This window comes from Mus pahari, chromosome 2 (assembly GCF_900095145.1).
Source record: "Mus pahari chromosome 2, PAHARI_EIJ_v1.1, whole genome shotgun sequence".
Taxonomy (NCBI): Eukaryota; Metazoa; Chordata; class Mammalia; order Rodentia; family Muridae; genus Mus; species Mus pahari.
The window spans coordinates 129,231,711-129,255,460 of record NC_034591.1 but is presented as its reverse complement, the minus strand read 5'-3'; the positions used below and the strand labels follow the sequence as shown (position 1 = coordinate 129,255,460).

Sequence of the window (23,750 nt, the reverse complement as noted above, 5' to 3'; positions counted from 1 at the left end):
TTCCAGAGGTCCTGAGTTCAATTCCCAGCAACCACATGGTGGCTCACAACCATCTGTAATGGGATCTGATGCCCTCTTCTGGTGTGTCTGAAGACAGTGACAGTGTTCTCATCATTTATATAAAATAAATAAAATCTTAAAAAATAAAATAAACACATTATAAAGAAGAAAGGTTTAGTTGGGATCACGTCTCAGAGTTATACTCCAGGACCACTTAGCCCAATGCTTTGGGTCTGTGGCAGTGCATACATCATGGTAGCCACGCCTGGCAGAGGAGGCCTGGTCACCTTAGAGTGGCCAGGAAGCAAAGAGAAAGAGAAGTAGTAGATGGGGCCTTAATATCCCCTTCAAGGACACCACCTCAGTGACACTCCTTCCTTCAATTGGGCCCCACTTCTAAAAGGTTTGGCCACCTCCCCCACAGCGCCCCAGGCTGATGAACAGGCCTCTAGCACGGCTTTTGAAACTCTTCAGCTCTGACTCATGAGAGGCCATATTCACAGAGAGTTAGAGCCTAGGAAATGGAAGGCGGAACTCAGCTTTCTACTCAACCCGGCTCATTTCCAAGAGTCCTCCTGCAAAGGACACCTTGTCAGCCATAAGATGGTAACAGAAGAGAGCCATCACCATAACGGAAGCCCCGAATCCTCTTCTCTAGGAAATGGTGGAAAGAAATGGAGAGAGAGGACTCCAGAGGAAAGAGGGCCATCTGTCCATCCATCTCTGAAAGGCCTCACACAGCAAGGGCAGGAGAGCAGCTCAGAGCCTGAGGTACAAGTGGGACACTGTCCTTCAGATCCCAAAGATCAGCCTGGAGCCCCAGATGCTCAGGAGGCAGCCCTGGTAAAGAGAGAGAGAGAGAGAGAGAGAGAGAGACCCTCTCAACAAGACATGTGCCACACACTATATGCAAGGGTATTAACCAGCTATCGGTATCCGCACTCCGCACTCAATGTTTTAAAAGCTATGTCAGGCATGACAAGGGGCTATCCTCTGTCACAGCCAGAGGTCAGAGAGCATAAGATGAGCTCAACACATGGAAGAACTGTTCTCTCCCTCTCCCTCTCCCTCTCCCTCTCCCTCTCCCTCTCCCTCTCCCTCTCCCTCTCTCCTGGCCTCTCTCCCAGTATGGATCCCCCATGCTGAGATTGGAGAAGCTGCTGGGCTTGAACTTGGAGCCCAGGGCTGTGGCTTCTTGCAGCAGCTGCTCCACTGCTAAGCTACACACCCCCTCTGCTGTCCCCCCAGGTGCCTCACCATCCGAGCCTTTTGTTGATGTTGTCTTGGGTTTTGGTGATTTGAAGCAAGGTCTATATAACGCTGACCGACCTGACACTTGTGATGTAGGCCAGTCTGGCCTTGAACTCATGAAGATCTTCCTACCTCTGCCTCCCTAACTCTTGTGCTTAAGTTCTATTTTTTGCAACTATATAAAAATGTCTACTATTTTATTTATTTACTGGGGGCATGCTCGTGTGGCAACCAGAGGACAACTTCTGGGAACTGGTTCATATCTTCTACGATGTGGGTTCCCAAGGTCAAACTAAGGACAGCAGGCTGGGTGGCAAACACCTTGATGTGCTGAGCCATCTGCTTGGCCCTTTTTCCTTTTTTAAAGTGATACCCATTATTTTTCTGATTGAAAACAAAACAAAACAAAATAACAACAACAAAAAAAGAGTACATGGTGTGTGGAATACTGGTAAAAAGAAAAGTAAAATTGAAGGAAGAGTCATACCCACTGCTGCTCAGCATCTTCAGGACTGAAGGATGGATCCTGACCCAAGGTGGATCATTCAGGATCTATCTTTGAGGACCCAGAGCCTCTATGAGTTGGAATGTTCATTGCCGTACTGTTTCCAGAAAGGGAAATGGCTATTAAGCCACATGATTACCCATCAGTCAGCAGGGGACTATGGAGAATGACTGAATGCATAAATATCAGTGTGCCCAGACCCTGCAACGCTGATCAGTGAGTGGGAAGTGGAGGACCGAGTACATGGGGATTATGTTGAAAATGTCTGCGCAGCCACTGCAAGACAAACAGTACTGCAGAACAGTGTACATGCAACCTTAGATAGATGATAGGTAGATAGATAGATGATAGGTAGATAGATAGATTGATAATAGATAGATAGATAGATAGATAGATAGATAGATAGATAGATAGATAGATAGATAGATAGACAGACTGATAGACTGATAGACTGATAGATTTTGTTTGCTTGCTTGAGACAGGATCTTGCTGTGTAGCCTTAGAGTGCTGGGATTAAAGTTGATCACCACCACAACTGTCCTTTAAAAACTCGAGAAAGGGTTTCTTTGTATCCCGGACTGGCCTTGAACGTGCTATATAGCCCAGGCTACCTAAAACTGATTATGTTCCTACTTCCTTTTTCTAAGTTCTGAGATTACAAACGTACACCATCACTCCTGACCATATATGAGCTCTCTGTCTCTCGGTCTCCCTCGAACCCTCCCCCACACACAATGCGTGTGCATGCATGTGTGTATAGAGTGGCTCAGGCTGGCCCTGAACAGGCAATGTAGCAAGACTGAAGTTGAATTCCTGATCCTCCTGCCTCAATCTCCTAAGTGCTGGGAACTTAAGCCTTTACGTGCAAAGAAAGCAGTATGGTAATGACTGTGAATGACTCCGGGGAGAGAACTCACAGGTAAGATGACCAGTTTTGGAATGTTTCTTTGTTTGAATGCAGACAATCAGTCCATACTGTTTTTACAGTTCATATGACCAACATCTTAGTGAATACCAATCCACAGGCAATGTCTCCACCATTTCTGATGGGTACAGGCATTCTTTGTGTGGCATTCCCTGGGGGATTCAGTGTAATGATGGCCATTTGAAGGACTGGGACAGAGGTCAATGGTACAGTGCTTGACTCCTGTGCGAGGCCCTGAGTCCAATTCCTAGCACTGAGGGAGGAAAAAAAGAAAATATACATGAGTATTAGGAACTGTGCACAGAGGCCTCTGGAGTACTTAATAGTGTCTCTGTGCAGAACCCCTGCTAACCATACCTCTGCTAGATTATCACATCAGTTCCATGTTGGGTATAGTAAGAATTCTGGAATTTTGGTTTCTTAAAAAAAAAAAATCGACAAATATTATAAGAATGTGCTTTTGATTTAATCCCAGGTGTAGGGAGGTGGGGCTGCTGAAGCTGATCGTGATTTGCCTAGTGCTCTAGCAGAGATGTTGTTTTGCCAGCTCCACATAGTTTCTGTGATTGTGTGAACATTGGAATTCTGGGAACTTTTCAGAGGGTATATAAATGCTATAGAGAGGCAGGGGCGGGTGGTTGTTGGTTGGAGGGGGTTGTGGTTTATTAGTAGCTGTGCTCAAGGAACAAACAAAAGGGAAGAAATTAGATTTAAGGATCTCTCTCTCTCTCTCTCTCTTTCTCTCTCTTTCTCTCTTTTCTCTATCCTTCTTTCTGTGTCTAGTGATAGGGGATGAAACTGGGGGTGGAAGGATAAAGGGTGGGGAAAAGAAGAACCCAGAAAGTAGCTAAGGTCAGCTACAGTTCAGCCTTCTCCATTTCTCCTGCTAGTCTTAGAGGCTGAAGATAAAGAAGCTATCTGTGGTGATTTGAATAACAATAGCTCCCATAGGCTCATATAGTTGAATACTTAGCCATCAGGGAGTGGCCCTACTTGAAAAGATTAGAAGGATTAGAAAGTGTGGCCTTAACCGAAGCTGTGTGTCAATTGGGGTGGGCTTTGAGGTTTCAAAAGCCCATGACTGGCCTAGTCTGTCTGCCTCTCTCTCTCTCTCTCTCTCTCTCTCTCTCTCTCTCTCTCTCTCTCTCTCTCTGTGTGTGTGTGTGTGTGTGTGTGTGTGTTTCTATTGATCAGTTTGTAGCTCTCAGCTACTGTTCCAGTGCCTGCCAACATGATGATAAGGGACTAAACCACTGAAATTTTAAGCAAGCACCCAATTAAATGCTTTCTCTTATAATAGTTGCCTTGGTCACGGTGTCTCTTCATAGCAATAGAACAGTGACTCAGGCAGTATTGTATCCAATCACAAAGGCCAGAAGAAATTACATGATCGGCTGACCACATGCTGGAAATCACCACAGTGGAGACCAGAAAGAAGTAGATCTAGGGCTGGCAAGCTGCTCCAGCAGGTAAAGAAGATCTGAGTCTGATCCCCAGGATACACACAGCAGAAGGAGAAAACTGACTCCACAGACATGATGTGGTATGCCACAGGCCACACGAATACAAACATACACGCACACCTCAAAATAACAACAACAACAACAATAGAAGAGAAGGAGGGGGAGGAGAAAGAAGAAGAAAAGAAGAAAAAAGGAAGAAAGAAGTAGATCTTCGAAAATGTGTCAGAATATATTGTAAAATGATGAGGAGAAAGGCAAGTTACAAAAGCAATTAAGAAAGCGTGGGCTCATTTTTATTTAATATGCTCTGGGAAAAGCCTGGAAGATATGCCAGGCTGTAAGTATGATCTACCTATGCCTGTATGAATCCAGAGAAAGTGAACTCCCAGTCCCCGCAGGTATGCAAATAAGGCGGACTGTAGCTGGAAGGGACACTGCAGACCCCATAGGGCTCCATACCATCTGGGCTGTGCTGAGTGTGAGAGAGGGGCTCTGAGGAGAAGCGAACAGAATCCGTTCCCAAAGGAAAGGGTTAAGTATCCCGCGCTCCTGTGGGCGGGCTTGACGAGGAGATCGGCTGAGCCGGGCTCTGCTGGCCAAGCCTGAGCATCTCCGAGGATGCGCCTCCGGGAGCGGCTGCAGGGACGCGCGCAAGGTGAACGCATGGCTGCGGATGCAGCGCGCAGGTGAGGAGTTGGCGGAGGGAAGGGGAGATGGCGGGACCCAAGAAAGCAAGGAGCAAGGCTTACAGCCCCTTCACGGGCATGGGCGGCCAGATCTGCACGGCGCCAAACCCCACCGGGGACACTGCGGGAAGGCATGGAGCCAGGGAGAGAGAAGCTGGAGAAGGAGGAAGAGAGGTAACCCGAGATGGACCAGCTTCTGCAGGCTGTCCTGCGGAGGCCCTCATCCTGCTTCCCTTCCCTCCTCCCCCCCCCCACCCACAACAGACCTTCCCCCCTTCCTTCCTTCCTTCCTCCCCCCCCCCCCCCCCGCCTTTCTCACCTAGTCTCTGCGGCTGATTGATCTCAGCTCCCCTCAGAACTGTCCAGCCCTGGGGACCCCAACGCTAGGCAAGCTCCTGCCTGGACTGCGGGTGCCCACATCTCTTGCATCGGGGGTGGTAGGCAGATGGCATGTTATTCACCGAAGGGCCCAGCTCAGCCATCTCCTCCTCTGCAAAGCTTACAGAGCTGTACAAGATAAATCCCATGGGCTTCAGTGGCTCTAGTGTTCTCAGCAGGCTGTGCGACCTTGGACAAGTTGCTCAACCTCCCTGACTCTTGGTTGCCCGCTCCCCTTTCCTGTGTGATGGGTACTTGCACCTGCTGTATGGGAAGGTTTGGAACAGAGGCCTAAGCAAAGAGCTCAACAGGGTATATTACAACCTATATCCATATCAGGGGCCTCAAGTCCGTCCTTCACACATCTCATCCCCAGCCTCAGAACTGAGGACTTTATGGGTCCCCAGACCCCAGCCTGGCCTATGAGCAGAACCTGGGGCTTAGTAGATGTTTGAGAGAGGGCTTACCAAGACTTAAAGGCAGTCTGAATGAATGCTGTGACTGGACCCAAGAGGTCTTTGAATCCCCTGAAACTTCCCACAACCTCTGATGAGCCTAGGGGTCCTCCTCGGAAGGGTCTCTGGGGTTACCTCTAGCTTCTCCTAGTGTCTGAGCCACCAAAGGTGGCTGGGTCCAAGAGGAAAAGGACACAGCACCTGCCCCTAACACAGCTGGCCCTCAGCTGGCTGGCCACTGCTGGTCCTTCCTACCTCCCTGGCCTACTTAAGGATGGACGTAGGAGTAGGGACCTCATGGGAATATCCACCTGGGCCCGGATTGTACAGGGGCTGGAGGTGTAAAGGAAAGAGACAGGAGCCCCAGGCCAGCGGCAGACAGGAGTTGGTATACAAGGGGGCTTTGCTCAGGGTAGGGAGAGCCAGAAACAGAAGGCGTCCTTGGAGAGGAGTGTCTAGGCCAATACAAGCTACCCTCCAGTCGTTCTTGGACACGATGCTGACCTCTTTCCCTTTAAAAAACACTGCTTCTCAGACCACCTCCCGTCCGAGCTCGCCAATCCATGTGATGGTTCACAGGAGCCCTTGCTGTCAAGCCTCTGCCTGCAGACCACCAGCCACCCCAGAGGAGATGCTCTGAACTCACTTGAGTTCACGCCTGCTCCCGAGTTTTTGCATATGCTGTTGCCTCTGCCAAATGCTTTCCCCTCAGAGCGTCAGATGCTTGGCTCTCTCTCACCATTCTTGCCTTTGCTTCAGTGTTTCCTCATAGAGTCTCTCCTGGCTCCCCTGTGGAGATTCTCCTCTGTTATCATCTAACCACATCGTATTTTCTTCAAAACTAAACTTTATTATTTTAGGGAGTCTCACTTCATAGTTCTCAGGCAGGCCTGCAACTTGCTAGGTAGATCAGTCTGACTTTGAACTCACAGAGATTCTCCTGACTCTGCTAAGGATCTGAACTTTAACGTTTTAAAAAATTATAAGTGTCATGTATCTGTATGTGTGTGTGTGTGTGTGTGTGTGTGTGTGTGTGTGTGTGTGTACATGCATGCCTATGTGGAGATCAGAAAACAACCCAAGGGAATCAGTTTTCTCTTTCCACCATGTGGGTCCTGATCAAGGATTGAACTCTCCGGTCATCAGGCTTGGCAGCAAGCCCCTTTATCCACTGAGCCATCTCACTGGCCCTTAGGCTAAAATCATTTATTGTCCATCTTATTTAGAATGGTCTCTCCACAGTGGGGAGGGGGAGTCTTCTCAGTCTGGTTCACTGCCAAGGTCTGTTTAGTTTATGTGTTGCACTAGAGAAGGGGTTATGGGGGAAGAAAGCTTTCCAGACAAAGGCTAAGGAGATAGAGCCTGGCTATCAAGTTCCTCCTGTGGGTCTGACCTTCGTGTGTCTTATTAGTGATGCGTCATATGAATCCCCTTGAGGTAGACACTCTTGTTAGCTTCATTTTAGAGATAAAAGCTAAAACTGAGAAGCAAAGTAACTCACCCAGGAGACAAGATGTCAGGAATCTAACTCAGGGCCCTCCTCAAATGCAGGGGCATATTCCTCCTTCTCTTTTATCAGAGCCTGATGTTGATAAATCTAATTTGAAGGCAGGCAAGAAGGCTTAGCAGCTAAAGAGGTTTGCCACAAAGCCCAATGACCTGAGTTTGATCCCTGGGAACCACATGGAAGGAGAGAACTTACTCCCCCAGGTTGTCCTGCCCTCCAAGTAGATATCCCCCTGTGGCAGATATCCCCCCTTAATTAAACACCTAAATGTGATTTTAAAAATGTAAAATCTGTTTTCAGGGACTGGAGAGATGGCTTACCAGAGCAAGTAGCACTTCCTCCTTTTGTAGAGTATCCAGCACTAGGGTTGGGTGGCTCCCAGATGCCAATAATTCAGCCCCTGGGCAATCCAACACTCTCCCCTGGCAATGGCAGGCACTGCACTTAATGATACAACTACTACTGTCATATATGTGTATATGTGTATACACACATGTGCATAGGTACATAATATGCATATCATATATAAGATGCATTTAATATATACAATTATTCCTGTCATATGTGTGTGTATATCATGTATAAGATGCATTTAATATATACAACTAAAAGTCTGGGCCTGGTAGCACACACCCCTTTAGTCACAGCACTCAGAAGGCAGAGACAAGTAGATCTCTGTTAGTTCTGTGCCAGCTTGGTCTACATAGTGAGTTCCAGGTCAGCCAGGGCTACATAGACCCTGTCTCAAAAAATAAAATCTTAGGACTGGAGAGATTGCTCAGTGATTACAAGCACTGACTGCCCTTCCAGAGGACCCAGGTTCAATTCCCAGCACCTACATGGCAACTGACAACTGTCTGTAACTCCATTTCCAGGGGATCTGATACCCTCACACCAATCAGTGCATATAAGATAAGATAAGCTAGGCAGTGGTGGCGCATGCCTTTAATCCTAGCACTAGAGAGGCAGAGGCAGGTGGATTTCTGAATTCGAAGCCAGCCTGTTCTACAGAGTGAGTTCCAGGACAGCCAAGGCTATACAGAGAAACCCTGTCTTGAAAATAACCAAACTAAAAACAAAAACAAAAACAAGATAAGCTAAATAAGTTATTTAATAAATAAAGTCGTCAGGTAAAGAAGGCATTCCAGGCTGACAGAGGCTGAGTCAGCTGGCCTGGCCGTAGCCGTGGAAAGCCAGGAATAGAACTTACATTCTCTCCCAAGAGCAGTGGGGAGTCAGAAAGTTTTGAAAGCAAAGGAAGTGATGTGAGCAGAGACCCAGTTTTTAAAAACTTTGAAAGCAGGGCTGACACTGTTGTTTGATGCTTCTCTTCTTTGCCTCCAGCCCCTGGAGGAAATCACGGGACCCTTCAACCCTCATGCCATCTCCCTCTGGTTTATCTTTCCTTTCTCCGCTTTTGTAGACAGGTCCAGTGAAGCCTAGAAGTCAAGGACTCTACACTCAGGCATTGAACTAGACCATGGCCCCCAGCCCACAGGCCTGCACATCTCCTCTTCTGCTGTTGTTGCTGCCGTGCCTGGGGGCTGGCCCTGCCTTGGGCAGAGGCCTTCCCAGGCCACTGGAGAACTCAGAACCTCACGTGATCCCATCAGAGCCACAGACCTTTGACCTCTTCTGGGAGAAGCTGAGAAATGAGAGTTCCTGGCACAGTGGTGCCCCCCAGGCCCATGCTGAGGGGCCCAAGAGGCCTGCAGACCCTTCCCTAGGACCAGCCCTGCATGGGCCCAAGGCAGCCCCTGGGGTCCGAGGTGAAAGACTAAGAGCTGATAACCTCCAGCTGGCCCAAGCACTCACCTCCCAAGGCTGGACAGGACCTCCTGATTCACAGGAGCTTCTGGAGCCTGAAGCACCAGAACCCCACCCTGTGCAAGCACCCCATCTCACTCTTGTCACTACAACTCCCAGCTCTCTACTCTCGGCAGCCACACTCGCCACCGCCTCCCAGAAGCCTGGAGGCCCAACAGGCCAGCAGCCAGCTAGGGATGAGGGGCTAATGGCCAAAGCCGAGACCCACATCACACAGGCTTCCCCCTGGGACTACCAGGGCTCTCCCCACACTCCAGTACCTGAGACACATGCTGTGAGGACGCTGGTGTTGGGGGAGCAGGGGGGACATGAACAGGGCTTCCAGGAGGCTGTCCAGGGTCCCCTACTCACCCAGCAGGATCCAGTAGCCCCTGGGGTCGGCTCAATACCCCCAGTTAAAGTGGAATCCACCCCAGAGCCTGGAGCCCAGCTCGACCTGGCATTGGCCAGAAGCCTTCCTCTTCCTGAGGGGCTGCCAGCTGAACCCCCCAAAAAAGCTGGAGCTGGGGATACCTGGGAAGTAAGCTCTCTGGGACCCCAACCTGAACAGACTGATCTCCTTGGAGGACAAGATTCCCCAGCACCCCAGCCTATACCACCTTCAGCCTCAGACACTTCTGATGGGCACCTAAGACCAGGTAGGGATCAGTATGAGGGGGCCGAGTGGGGTTGTGAGGACCAGTGGTCCAAGGCAGACAGATGTGATTCTGAATGTCATTTCCCTCCTTTGGACAAATTGGGGTGCTGGTGCCTCCCGCCTGAGGGGCAGGGTTTGAGGGAGTACTGGAAGGTCACACAAGGACTGTTCTTGCCATTTCAGCAGTAGCCTCGATGAATGGAGCTGACCCCATCTCCCCACAACGCGTGAGAGGAGCGATGGAGGCCCCAGGGACCCCCAAGTCCTTCATCCCTGACCTTCCAAACTCTGCTCAAGCTGCAAATGGAACAGAGAGCCCTGTGAGGGCCCTGCAGCCAGGTGAGGCCACGGCTAGGGGTGGGGGGAGAGAAACCAAGAACCTGTGCTTAGTGATGGGGCAGGGGGCAGGGGGCAGGGGCCAGGGCTAAATAGAGAAAAGCACCCGCTAAAAGGAATAGGCTAGGACCTCCGAGTCACTGAGAAAAGCAAAGCAGTGCTCCCTGGAAACTCTAGGACAAGACATTGGCTCTTTCGAGCTCGAATGTTCTTCTGTGCAACGTAGACCCGTCTTGTGCAGTCATTCCCCATCCCACCCGGAACCCCAGCACCAGGACCCTGGATACTGAGACAAGAGGATCACCAGTTTGAGGCCTGCCTGAACTACATTCTGAGTTCAAGGCTGGGTGTGAGCAGCTCATTAAGACCCTGTTTCAAAATCAAAAATACAAAGGGCTGGAGACACAACTTAGTGGTAGAGTTATTTCCTGGCATATGAAAGATCCTGGGTTCAGTCCCCAGTACCATCACCTCCACCTCCACCACCCCCCCCCCAAAAAAAAGGAAGGAAAGAAAGAAAGGAAATTTACATCTGTCTTGTCTTTGATGGGAACCAAGATAGACATGTGCCCTCACCATGACCCAGTGACTGTGGTGGGTGTTATTATCTCCATTTGACAGACAACCTTGGAAAATTAATTTACCAACTAATACTTTTAAATATGGAAAAATCAAAAACACTTTTGTGTTTGTCTGGGGTTCTGTTGTGTTGTTTCTTGCTTGTTTGAGATGGGGGTCTCTGGTAGCCTAGACTGACGTTATGGTCACTGGAGATGGCTTTGAAGTTCTGATCCTCCTGCCCTGCCTCCTATTATAAGCATGTACCCTCCTCCCCCACTCTCAACAGCACTTCCCGAGGGACCCTTTTAATGTTGTTATTATTTCAGATGAAGCCGAGGAATGGCCGGGTCGCCCACAAAGCCACCCTCCAGCACCCCCTGTCCAGGCCCCCTCGACATCTCGGCGTGGTCTCATTAGAGTCACCACACAGAGAGCTCTGGGCCAGCCACTCCCTCCGGAGCCCTCAGCCAGCTCCATGGTCCCCATCCCAGCTTCTAGCCCCCCAGCCAATGCCACCGCACCTCCCCTGCGTTGGGGACCGCTAAGGCGGGTGCTGAGTTTTTCCTGGGAGCTTCATGTGTATGGGGTGGGGGTGCTTTTCCTGCTTCCAGCATTGTTGGCATTGGTCACACTGGCAGCCGCCCTAGCGGGACCTCGATTGGCACTAGTGGCTGCCGCGCTGGTATTGGTGGCTTCAGGGCTGCGATCTGCCTACATGCTCACGGATCCTTACGGCTCTCAGGCACGCCTGGGAGTACGTGCAGGTCTGGTGCTATACAACTTGCCCTTCCCCTTGCTACTCACTGCACTGGCAGCACTCACCCTGCTGGGCTTGGGTGCTGGTCTGCCACAGCTTCTGCAGAAGCCGCTCCTGCTGGGAATCGTGGCACCGGTGCATGGCACATGTTTGCTGGCTACAGACCTGTTCTCCACCAGCCCTGTGCTCAACCTTCTAACACAAGGCTTATCTTGCGCCTGGGGCGCGTCAGTGGCTCTGGGCACACTCTGCCTGTGCCGTCGCCGCCTGCTGGAAGGCCCTCGGGGCTGGGATGCCAGTCCAGGCCCCCGGTTGTTGGCTGTGGCGGGCTCACTGGGGCTGTTGGCCAGTGGTCTGCAGTTGGCGGCCTCGCTCTGGCTATACCCAGGGCCTGGCCGGGAGGGTCGCTTCTCCTGGGCTTGGTGGGGCGTGCACTTCTGGCTGCGCCTGCTGGAGTTGACCTGGGCACTGGCCCTGGCGCTAGCTGCCCTGGCCGCAACTCGTCCTAGGCCGCCCACGGAGCACGCTTGCTGGGCTAAGCTGCTGCGCCTGGCGTGCCCTGCGCCTACGGGCAAGAGCGAAGTTCCTGAGAGACCCAATAACTGCTATGCGGGGCCCAGTGGCCTGGGCACAGGCGGCCTGGACATCAGCAAAAGTCTCATCCGCAACGCCGCTGGGGAAGCTGGGCTTCCTGCCACGCCCGGTTCTGGACCCTGGGGTTCCGCTGCATCGCTGGGTCGTGGTCGTCCAGGTGGCCCGGGGATGTCCCGCGGCAGTGTGGGGCCCGCACCGTCACTGAGCGAGCTGGATCTGAGGCCGCCGTCACCTATCAATTTGAGCCGCAGCATCGACGCCGCGCTCTTCCGGGAGCACTTGGTTCGAGACAGTGTGTTTCATCGCTGCGGTCTCCGTGGCTTGGCCTCCTCACCGCCAGGGGGCGCCCTGCGGCCTCGCCGCGGCAGCCAGCCCGACGCCGAGCTCGACGGCGCGGGCACATCATTGCTCCGAGGCCGCTGTCGCTCGCTCAGCGAGGTGTGCTTGCGCACGTCGCTCCCGCAGCACGTGATGGAGCCGCCCGTCGGAGCGGCGGCCGCGGGGACTTCGGGCAGCTCCCTGGACAGCTTCTCCAAGGGCTCGCTGAAGATCAGCTGGAATCCGTGGCGTCACGGGCTGTCATCCGTGGACAGCTTGCCCCTAGATGAACTGCCCAGCACCGTGCAGCTGCTGCCACCACCTACCCCAGCCCCTGCTCCTGCCCGGGCCGGGGAGCCTCAGGGTGAGGGCCAGTCGCGTTGCAAGTCTAGCGAGTCTCACAGCGCCTCCAGTGACACTATAGAGCTCTAAGCAGCTACGGAGAGAACCTGTACCCTCTCCTCAATGTCCACAAGAAGTGGCTGAGCCAAGACAGTTGAGCATTTGAAAAATTGGCCCGGGGCCTCCACATGACGACAGCTCCCGGTTACAGCCGGGCTTGAATTTACCCAACTCGTTTTGAATTTTTTTTTAATATCTCTATTTTTTTCAGCAGATATTTTGCACAGAGGCCGTGAGTTACATGGAACACAGGGTGGACATGCATGGATTTGATCATGGGGGCCAGGTACCCCTGACCCTCAAGAGATGCACCTCACTTGTCCAGACTGACCGTCCTCTTTGTGCCAAAGAAATAAACCCTTCCAATTGGGCTCATGCCTCACTCTGGTCAAGCCAGGGTCTCTCCTCACAGGAGAGCCAGGAGACCACTGTTACCTCTGGCTTTGGTAGGAACAGCCACCTCCCATCTCACTGCAAAATCCACCCGTTGTGGAATCCCCACCTCCTGTAATCCCCCTCAGGCCTATTCAGAAAGCATCCTGCCCACTTCCGGAAATGAGAGCAGCTGGGGTTCAACCCAGGAAGAGCGAAGCTGGTTCCTCTGTCATCTTTCCCCATACTCCATTTCTTCCTGGTTTTTATTTAAAAACATTGTTTTTGTAGATTTATTTTATGCGTATGAATGTTTTGCCTGCATGTCTATGTGCACCATGTGTGTGCCTGGTACCCAAGGTCAGAGAATAAGTCCATTCCCTTGGGACTGGAGGCTGGATGGCTGTGAGGCACTGCATGGGTGCAGGGAATTGAACCTGGAGTCTCTGCAAGGGCAGCAACTGCTCCTAACTGCCGCCCTGTCTCTCCAGCCCCTTCCCAGGACTTCTCTAATATGGCAGCCCATGATTCCCCAGGGCAGGAGAAAACTTCACTTTAGTGGCAGTGGTGGGTTGTTAAGACTGAAGCTTTCCTGTTTCCAAGACCGTCCTTTATTTCCTGAGATGAATAAATAAGTCGATGGCTGGGGCGTGGGCGGCGAATACACAGGAGCTGGCAGCATGCACCTGGCAAGGGGCCTATGGGGGCCCACCCCTGAGGGGACACCTCTCATCCTGGGCAGGGGTCAAAGCCCACCTGCAACCTCCCTGGGGAGAAACTGTCTTGGGATTCACACACAGTGGGGCCTGCCAGTCTCCTCAGCAAGGATCTCTTGGCATCAGCTTCATTTTCAACCCTCCCGGGGCCACTGGGATCCTGGGCTTCTCAGTAAGGCAGGTAAAAGGGTGTTTACCCCGGTCTCAAAGAGAAACCATGCTGCCCCAGGTGTCCAGCGGGAGAGAGAAATAACCTCTAGGAGCAGCCTGGGTGGGAGGAGATCCTGTGAGTGGCAGCGGGGATTATCTACCCTTGATGAAGCCCTCCAGCACACGGTCACTTCGCTCTGACAGCCAGTACCCAGTCATGGCTGCCACAGCTCCAATGAAGATGGCAGTGAACACCAAGTCACCCTTGGCAGCAAGTGTGGCCAGCGCACAGATGATCACGCCAAAGAACATCTGCTGCAGAACCACCATTTCATCCTCCGTCATCTCCGCGAAGAAGCCCGCCGACTCTGCAGAGGAGGTGCGCCCGTCACTACCTCGTTCCTGGCAGTTCCTGGAGCTGCCCACACCTCCCACACGCTGCCAGGCCCACCTCGCTCACCAAGCACAAGTTCACCTAGCTCAGCACTCACTACTGAGAAAGCCCTCGGTAGGGGCTACCTCGCTGCTAAGCTCGCTAGCTAAGCTAATCGAAGGAAGCTGAGAGGTGAAGGGACTGCTCTTTGAAGGTCGGTCCCAGGGAACATCAGAAAACTTGGATAGGTGGAGTTTGCTGCCAAATCTAATTCTCTTTCTACGCGCAGGTGAGACTACCAAAAGTCAACCTTGAGAAAGCACAGGGACTGGGTCTCAAGACAGCCTCTCTGGGGGTCCGGGTAGCAGTGGGGTGGGGCCCGGAGGAGGAGCTTGTCTGCTCTCCCTCAGGAGCAGTCCAGCCTCCCACCCTGCTTACCTGGGACCTGCTCCTTCACGCAGATGCCGTCCTCCTGTCTGTAGCCCTCAGCACAGACACAGCGGTAGCTTCCCTCTGTGTTTTCACACTGCTCATTCTCTCCTGGACACACCACGGTCTCACACTCATCCACATCTGGGGGTGGGGAAGGGGAACAGGTGAGGGTGCTGACTGCCACGGATCCCCGCACAGTACCCCACGGTCTCAATGTGCATCCTTCCTTCCCCTGCCTCGCCCATACTCCATCCCCTTTTGGCAGAAGACTCACCTAGGCACTTGGAGCCCACCTGCTGGTAGCCACGGCTGCACTTTTTGCAGCGCCCTGGCCCTGCTCCCATACAGCCCAGGCAGGCCTTTGCACAATCTGAAGAAGAGAAGGCAGAAGTGAGGGGTGTCCCTCGCCCCAATCTCAGGCTCTGGAGCCTGAATAGACAGAAGTTCGGAGGGAAAGGCCCGAAGCACCATCTCCCGGCCCCCTCTTTCATTCCAGCCTCTCCCTTGGACAGCCAACACTGACCTCGGCACTCGTAGGATCCTTCCGTGTTCACACAGAACTGGTCAGCTCCACAGGTAGCTTGCTCTGTACCACACTCATCGATGTCTGTGGAGAGGGCAAAGGTTGGGAGTGTCCCTTTGCAGGACTAGCAGAGGAACTAAGTCAGGACTGTCAGGAGTGGACTTGTCTATGATCGCAAATGTGGTAGATGCTGCAGGCTATCTACCACAGTAATCGAAGTAGAAGTAATAGGGCAGCTGGATTAGCACTACCCAGCCAAACACTGGAGCCCTGCAGCTAGGTACAGCCCTCTGCCAGGGATGGAGATGTTACTTAAAAACAATCAGCCCCTTCTCACTTCCTGAGTGCTGAGATCGGAAGCAGGAGGTGGCCATGACTCAGCATCAGCCATACAACTTCTATCCAAGGGGACACCATAGGCAGAGGGGACCTGGATCTCCGAGGGCCTGACAAGACAGCTTCATTGCTAAGCTGGACCACTCACATCAGAAGAAAAGGGGGGAGGGGGACACGTGGTATTTGTTTGTTTGTTTGAAACAGTGTTTCACTTTGCAACCCTGGCTGTCCTAGAACTCACTCTGCAGACCAGGCTGGCCTCAAACTCCTGAGATCTGCCTGCCTCTGCCTCCCAAATGCTGGGATTAAAGGCGTGTGCCACCACTTACCCTGCTGGGTGTGTGTATATTAAAAACATTTTTTTTTTTTTAATTTATGAGACAGGGTCTCATGCAGTCCTGAAACTACTGTCCCCAAGGGTGACCTTGATTCCTCATCTTCCTGCTGCCACCACCCCAGAGCGAAATCCCAGGCAGGCATTACCATACCTGGCTTTAAGTTCTTGTCATTCTTTAAGAAAAAAAAGAAAAGATGGACTTCTCATTTGCATGCATGTATGTGTATGAGTGTGGGTACACTCATGCCACAGCGCACACGTGGAAATCAGAGGACAACTTGCTGCGGTTGGTTTTCTCCTTTCAGCATGTGTGTCTCGGGGACTGAACTCCGGGCTTCAGCCTTGGCAGCAAGCACCTTTAACTGCTGGGTCATCTCACTATTAGACTTTAAATCCCACTCTAGATTTTTGTTGTTGTTGCTTTGTTTTTGTAAGATTTGTTTTGCTCCACATGGTGGCACCCCCCTTTAATCCCAGCACTCGGGTGTCAGAGGTAGCTGGATCCCTGAGTTGGAGGCCAGCCTGATCTACACAGCAAGTTCCAGGACAGCCAGGGCTACACAGAGAAATCAAAACAAAAGATCTGGCCAAAGAAGCTCCTCTTTTTGTTGTTGTTGTTGTTGTTGTTGTTGTTGTTGTTGTTTGTTTTGTTTGTGTTTGTTTTAGTTTTTTCGAGACAGGGTTTCTCTGTAGACCAGGCTGGCCTCGAACTCAGAAATCCACCTGCCTCTGCCTCCCCAGTGCTGGGGTTAAAGGTGCTGTACCACCACTGCCCAGCAGAAGCGCCTTTTCTAAGGTACTCCTGATCCATCGGTGTCCTGCACTGAGCTGGGTGTGGACACGAGTCTTCCACAGCATGCAGGTCTTTCTGCTCTATAAACACCTAGCTTGCTGCCTGCCAGCCAGGCTGAGGGTCCCATGTGAATGGGCCTGTGCTGGTGTAGGCAGGCATATGTGTACACAGGGAATAAAACCTGCCCTTCCGCCATGTTCCCCCACTTACCTACACACTTGAGGTGATGCAGGGCCCAGCCTTTCTTGCACTGCAGACAGTGGGATTCCTCAGGTCCCGTGCAGCGGGCACAAGGACCAAAGCACGCTGGGTAAAAAGCAGACAGTGTGAAGATGGGCAGGCAGGTATCCCGGCTCTTCCCACCCTACCCCACAGCTTCTGGCTACCTACCCGAACATACCAGATGGCTGCTGTTGCGCTCCGCCTCAAAGTAGCCAAGGCCACACTGGCCGCAGGCCTCGCCCCCATAGCCGGCTTGGCAGTCACAGTGCCCGCTGCCCCCTCGAGTCCCTTCCCCTTCACACTGCCCGTAGCCACCGCAGGGCCTCTCTGTGCCCCCAGGACATGCTGTGGGCAGACATCAGTTGGGTAAGATCTTATACACAACTTTGTCATCCAAGAGACTATTTTCTATGTTGGTCCTAAATATTTTTAAAAAGAAAAATTAAATTTATTATTCACACAGAAGCTATATGCAATAGCCTACTGTCAAACAATTGGGTAAACTTTATTCTTATTTGCTTCCTTTTTTTTTTTTTTTTTTTTTTTTGGTTCTTTTTTGAGAGAGGGTCTCATATACGTAGCTCCAGCTGGCCTGGAACTCGGTATACAGACCCAGGCTGGTCTCAATCTCAGTTATTTTTCATGCACACACACAGACACACACATACACGAGTGTTTGTTTGTGCTTGAGACACAATCTTTAGGAAGACAGAGAATTTATCTGAATAGACTGAAAATCCTCCTGCCTCAGTCTCCTAAATACTAGCATTACAGGCCTATACTTCCACATCTTTTCTAAAGACTAAATCCATCATTCCAGAAACTAACCCTTTACCTTGTTTACAGGAGAAATAGCTCTAATGCAGGCTAGGAGCTTGGCATGGTAGCGCCCAGAATGCTAATTCAGGATGATTACAAGTTCAAAGCCTGGGCATAAATTAATTAGGACAGGACTGTACCAAGTTCAGCTCTTGACTGGGTATTGTGGAGGTGGAGAGAGAGAGAGAGAGAATGAATGGGGGCTTTGGGGCATGTGCATGCCCCTTCCCAGTCTGACCAGACATGTGAATGAAGGAGGCAGAGGTGAGGGCAACAGTTATTTAATAATAATTACAGCCACGCTGCACCTGTCTCAGGCTAGCCCTGTCTCAGGCTAGTCTGGTAGGACACACCAGAGCAGGGGTCTGGAGATGTTAAGGGAGCAAGCTGGACTCATGCAGCCAGGCCTAGCTTCCCGGCCTCTGCAAGCCCCTCCCACTCCCAAAGAGGATCAAGAAAGACTCACGCAGGCAGGAGGGCCCAAAGGTGCCAGAGGGGCAGCAGAGCTTCAGGGAATCAGAACAGAGCCACTGGAAGAGGTCGGGGGCTTCCTGCTGCCTGTGAGAAAGGGGCAGAAAGGCTGAAAGATGAGGGTACTGACTGTGGGAGTGGCTGCCTGCTCCTGCTCTCCCTGAAGCTGGAATTCAGCTCAACTTGGGCATGTGTCCCGGGAGCCCCTTAATTAAGGAAGGCCCTTTGGGTAGAGGGGTAAAGAGGTCCAGTGTGTGGGCCTGGGACCCAGGGGCAAGTCCTCAGATTTGGATTGGGAAGGCTCCAAACCAAGCTGCCATGCAACTGTTTCTTGGCCAAGTCAAAGCCACATCATTGGGGCCTGTCTGTAACCCCCTCCCATCCCTCACCTGTGAAACCACCAGGTTTCCACCAGCTCCTCGCTCAGCTCTAGCAGGCGGTGGCACTGGAAGTCTGACCTGCTGCACACGCCCTCCAGCACCTCCACCAGGCGGGTCTCACTGAGCACACAGGACAGGGGTGGTAAGAACATGGTCCACCCACCAGCTCCTCAGGTCGCTCTCCACCCCCCAGCCCCTCATACGTGACACTACCAAGGAAGGGCCAGGGAGCATTAGTGATAGCCAGGCTATTGGCTCTGGGAATCAGACAGACCTAGGTCCGACGCTATCTGTGTGATTTGGGCACATCATGAAGCCCTGTTTTCGTTTCTCACCTCTGACCCCTCAGTTGTAATCACTACTAATCTCACCCAGGATGGCCTGGAACTCTCCTACTGCTACATCTCACTGTGCACCACCATGTTGGGCACACTTCTGTGTTTTCTCTCTGTCAAGTAGAAACAGTTAACACTTCTGCAGGTGAATCCTGAGTCCTGAGTTCCTGCATCTGACCTGAGCTAGCAGCGATGGCTGCACTGGGAAGACAGGACTGAAATCACACCACGGGGCTGGGAGGGGTAGCTCCGAAGATCCCCACACCTCCTGCAAATATATGATCTATCAAGCGCTGGCAAGGATGTAGAAAAACCGGAATCCCGTCTGCACTGCATGCGAGATGGCACAATCAGCTCCAAGGAGCCACCATGACTCAGCAATTCCTCTCCTGGGCACAGACGCCAAACAAATGGGAAACAGGTGTTCAAACCTTGTACACAAATGCTCACAGTAGCAAAGTTCATAACAAGCAAGGGCAGACAACAACTCAACTGTCCATTAACCAACAAAAGAAAAAGTAGCAGGCCCATTCAAAGGGAAATTATTCAGCCATAAAAGGAAAGAAGTAATGCCCGGCACATACCACACAATGGGGATGAGCTCTGGAAACATTTCGCTAAGCGAACAAAGCCAGACATAAAAGGCTGCGTGCCACAGAATGTCAAAGCAATCAGATAAGCCACACAGGTTTCTGCCTGATGAGAGCATATTAAAGTTGCAAGAAGGGCTGGTGAGATGGCTCAGTGGGTAAGAGCACCTGACTGCTCTTCCAAAGGTCCAGAGTTCAAATCCCAGCAACCACATGGTGGCTCATAACCATCCATAACAAGATCTGACTCCCTCTTCTGGAGTGTCTGAAGACAGCTANAGTGTACTTACATATAATAAATAAATAAATCTTTAAAAAAAAAAATAAAGTTGCAAGAAGCTTGTAGGAAGGAATGATGAGGATGAGCTGCTTAATGTGAATAAGATTTCCTGCTGGGTGATAAATATGTTTTAAAGTCAAAAGTGATGGCATATATCTGTAATCCCAGCATTCTGGAGGCTGAGGCAGGAGGATCACTGAGTTAGAAGCCAGTACTATGTAGCTGTGTACAACTTTAACCTCCTGCTTCTGCCTCCCAAGTATTAGACTCCCAGGTGTGCACCACTGTGCCTGGTTGTATTAGGTGCTGGGGAAGGAGCTCAGGGTACTGTGCACGTGAGAAAAACCCTCTGGCAACTCAGCTACATTCCCAGCCTGTTGTTCTTTTAGGTGTATTTTACAATTTAAGAAATTAATACGTAAACAAGATGTCGCTCACACCTGTGAGCTCATCACTTGGGAAGTATAGGGTGGAAGATCAGGAGTTCAAGGTCAACCTCAACATAGCAAGCTGGATGGCTGCCTGGTTCATATGAGGTCATATCTCAAAACCAGAATTTTCTTATTACATAAAATATGATGTGGGGGCTGGGCTGGGGAGACTCCCAAACAGGCACAAAGGCCTGAGCTCAGACTCCCAGCGTCCATGTAAAAGCCAAGTGTGCCATGGTGTCTGTAACTCTAGCCCTGGAGAGGTGTGGGGGATGCAAGGAGTATCAGAGACAGGCAGATCCCTGTCTCCAGTCCAGCAGAATAACCGAGCTAGTGAGCTCCAGTTTCAGGGAGAGAACTAGGATGGGACAGCCAGGCGTGGTGGTACACACATTTAGTTCCAGCATGCAGGAGCCAGAGGCAGGCGGATCTCTGAGCTCCAGGCCAGTCTGGTGTACAGAGTGAGCTCCAGGACAGGTCTACACAGGGAAACCCTGCCTTGAAAATAAAATAATGGGTAGAGACTTGTGAGTATATATATGCACATGCACCTGCACACACACACACAAACATGCATACACACACGAATATATAACATTAAAAACTAGTTTAATTATACTATATTCTCAAAAAATAAAATTAAAAATATTAAAAATAAACATGTTGTACCATATCATGTATTTAAAACGGTCTGACACAGTGGAGTACTAGAGGAGCTAATTTAGCAAAACAAACCAAGAAAGAGGAGAAAGGAAAGAAGAAATTGGGGATCACTAAAATGGCTCAAGAGGTCCAGGCACTCACACCAAGACCGAGCCTGAGAACCAGAGTTCAATCCCTAAGATCAAGCAGCAGGAGGAAGTGACTCCTGAGAGCTGTGCACAAATGTCCATAGTCACACACACACAGAAGAAACAAAGGACAAAACATCGGGAAGAAGCCAAGTGTGGTGGTACTGTAGTCCTAGCACTGTGGAGGCAAAGAGAAGCAGACCTCTGTGAGTTCAAGGCCAACCATGACATAATAGTAAGACCTAGTATCAGAAGTGGAAAAAATACGTAATAGAATAAAACTTTTAAAGGAAAAGACAGAAGAACCTGGAAGCCATTATACAGCAGAAGCACTCTTGGTACTACTGCCTTCCTAAGTGAGGAAATAGAGGGAAAGAAAGGGCCAGAGTTACAGAAAAATAAGCTTTCCTCCCTAGTGGGAGCCATCATCCAACCCTCTACCACAGTAGCAAGGATCAGGTGAGGGGACTGTAGCGTGGAGATTAGAGCAACCCTAGCATTCGTGCAAACAGCAAGACCCCACCAGCGGCCTAACTCAGATTCTTCACGACCCCTCCCTCCTTCTGTGTCACCTTGACAATCTAGAGGGCCTCTTCAGTTCCCGTCTCTAGGCCTACCTGTCCCTCGAGCTCTGGAAAGAGCTGGGAGCTACCTGGGTGTCCACGGCACATCTCACTCCACCATGTTCAGAGGCCTGGCCTGACCCCACCCCTGCCCACGGTCTCTCTGCAGTCAGAAAATACCTGCACGCCTCACCGAGTCTGTAGTACTCTCTCTCATGCCCCATAAGGAATCTATCATGTCAACTGATGATCTCCAAAGGATGCTCAGATTTCAACTAGTTCTCACTGTGTGGACCACTGGGTGTCTTGCTAGTCCATGCTGCCTTTATACCTAGACTAAAGAAGCCCCCCTCCCCCCACCCCCTAGCTGCTCTCCCCACTCCCTCCAAGCTGTCCTGGCTTCCTGTACTTTGTGAGTGTGAGTGATCTTTTCACTTAAGACCAGAGGCTGGAAAGATGGCTCAGCAATTATTCAGTTCCCACCATGGACATAGTGGCTCCCAATTCCTCTAACTCCAGTTCCAGGAAATCCAGTGCCCTCTCTGGCCTCCCATTCAGGACATCTAAACTCCTCTCTAGAGCCTTCGGCTCACTCTGCTCCAGCCACCTTTGGGAGAAACAGAAGGTTGGCCCTGTTACTGTTCAAACGGACCACCCTGAACACATCCCACCCACCTGTGGTCTACCCATATTCTTGTTCTTCACCTAACAGGGAGTGTGTACTGTTTGTGTCTACTAAAAAGCAAGTTTCAGAAGATGGGGCAAGTTTCCTTATCTGTTGTACCGTTCAGGATCTGGGGAGCGAAATGCTTCCGGAGAATCTATTCAACATCATCAGCAGAAACCCAGGGTTGGGGTATATACCTGCCCCCATCTTCTTACCTGTCTTTGTATTTGGACAACTTCTCTTCCTCCCAGGCTGTGTTTCCACCCCCGAAGTTGTCCCGGATGGTTCTCTCCAGGCCCTGCGTATGGAAGAAATTAGGAATATCTAAGTACAGAGCTGGACACATTCATTTGGATTTTTTTTGTGTTTATTTGTTTGTTTTGTTGTTTCTGAAATAAGGTTTCTCTGCATAGTCCTGGCTGTCCTGGAACTTGGTCTGTAGACCAGGCTGGCCTGGAACTCAGAGATCCACCTGCCTCTGCCTCTCCAGAGCTGGGACTAAAGGAATGTGCCACCACACCCGGCCTAACATTCTAACATTTCATTATTTTGTTATTAACCAGGAAACTGAGGGACTGGGACGTACCTTACCCAAAGGCCGTACAGTTAAAGCCAGCAACCCACACTGGGACTAGACACCATGCGGGTTTGCAGAGAGCGCTCCCTGCTCTCCAATAAGGGGCCCCTCCCTCGAGGCTATTAGTGCACCCACCTTGTTGAAGTTGTCCACCAGTGCCCGGCAGGTATGACATGGATGGGGTTCAGCTCGGGGAGAAGAATGGGGAGGAGGAGAGGGTTGGAGCCAGACAGGTCCTGGGAGGCTCAGAAACAGGCTCAAGCACCAGAGCAGAGATGGGACCAGGCCCCTTGGGGGCAGTGGAGCCATCTTTTCCCAGGCTGGGGACGTGCAGATAGAGGGCAGGGGGAGGGGTCACTGGAGAAGCCAGGCTTTAGGGAGGAAAGCTAGGACTCGGTTCTGAGGCGCCTTGGGGCTCAGAGTCCCAGACCTACGTAACTACAAAACGAGGATAAATTGGGGTACTGGAAGCAGAGGCGCTGGAAGTGGGAAAAGAGCCTAATCTACAATTCCAGCAGAGAAATTATTTCTCCGTTACCGTAGGGGAAGGTGGCCGGGATCGCTGGCAGAAGAATAGGCGTCAGCCCATTGTTTTAGGGTCTTAGTGAGTTATTAGGGGCCAGAATTAGAGAGAGGGTTAGATCCCAGAATATTCCGAGAGAAAGGCGGATGGGCGGTCCTGGAGGAGGAGCCCGGATCCGGATATGAAGAGAAGGGGTCAAGTTCAGAGCCTCTTTGGGAGATGGAGGCACAGCCTGAAACAAGACTGGGAGGATCCAAACCCTGCTAGACCTTAGAGGAGGAGGAGGGAGAAAAAAAAAAAAAAAAAGTCCCCGCCCCCGCCCCGGGCGCTGTGGGCTGAGTCTCCTCAACGCCGCTGCCTCTGTAAAAAGTACACCCTTCTTCAACACCGCAGTCCGGAGGGCGGGGTCTTCTCCCAACCAATGATGGAAAGCCATGTGCCATGGCGTCACCCGGCACTAGCCAACC

General features: G+C 51.3%; 2 protein-coding genes across 3 annotated transcripts; one reads left to right on the top strand and one right to left on the bottom strand.

Moving 5' to 3' along the window:
* Positions 1-4,744: 4,744 nt before the first annotated feature.
* Prrt3 (proline rich transmembrane protein 3) lies at positions 4,745-13,288 on the top strand. Of its 2 annotated transcripts, none has more exons than XM_021191410.2 (4): positions 4,745-4,830; positions 8,594-9,635; positions 9,818-9,973; positions 10,858-13,288. In XM_021191410.2, exons 2-4 carry the CDS (start codon positions 8,651-8,653, stop codon positions 12,630-12,632), a joined length of 2,916 nt encoding a protein of 971 aa, XP_021047069.1. In that variant the 5' UTR covers positions 4,745-4,830; positions 8,594-8,650; the 3' UTR covers positions 12,633-13,288. The 2 variants fall into 2 exon arrangements, with proteins under 2 accessions (XP_021047069.1, XP_029391045.1); XM_029535185.1 differs by having other exon boundaries at positions 9,821-9,973; positions 10,858-12,821.
* A 281-nt stretch (positions 13,289-13,569) lies between these two features.
* Creld1 (cysteine rich with EGF like domains 1) lies at positions 13,570-23,632 on the bottom strand. Its single transcript, XM_021190421.1, has 10 exons — positions 22,896-23,632; positions 22,399-22,481; positions 18,536-18,646; positions 18,142-18,233; positions 17,025-17,201; positions 16,845-16,940; positions 15,169-15,252; positions 14,920-15,015; positions 14,652-14,786; positions 13,570-14,208 (listed from the first exon to the last, which is right to left on the bottom strand). Exons 1-10 carry the CDS (start codon positions 23,067-23,069, stop codon positions 13,994-13,996), a joined length of 1,263 nt encoding a protein of 420 aa, XP_021046080.1. The 5' UTR covers positions 23,070-23,632; the 3' UTR covers positions 13,570-13,993.
* Between the last annotated feature and the right edge of the window lie 118 nt (positions 23,633-23,750).

What these genes read in the sequence shown, in the direction of transcription:
- Prrt3 (XM_021191410.2), top strand. Translation starts at nt 8,651, where the DNA reads ATGGCCCCCAGCCCACAGGCCTGCACATCTCCTCTTCTGCTGTTGTTG. An exon ending in TGATGGGCACCTAAGACCAG is followed by an intron (nt 9,636 to 9,817) that starts GTAGGGATCAGT and finishes TTGCCATTTCAG; the next exon opens with CAGTAGCCTCGATGAATGGA. An exon ending in TGTGAGGGCCCTGCAGCCAG is followed by an intron (nt 9,974 to 10,857) that starts GTGAGGCCACGG and finishes TTATTATTTCAG; the next exon opens with ATGAAGCCGAGGAATGGCCG.
- Creld1 (XM_021190421.1), bottom strand. Translation starts at nt 23,069, where the DNA reads ATGGCTCCACTGCCCCCAAGGGGCCTGGTCCCATCTCTGCTCTGGTGC. An exon ending in CTTTGGGCCCTCCTGCCTGC is followed by an intron (nt 17,202 to 18,141) that starts GTGAGTCTTTCT and finishes GTCTGCCCACAG; the next exon opens with CATGTCCTGGGGGCACAGAG. An exon ending in CAGCCATCTGGTATGTTCGG is followed by an intron (nt 16,941 to 17,024) that starts GTAGGTAGCCAG and finishes CTTTTTACCCAG; the next exon opens with CGTGCTTTGGTCCTTGTGCC.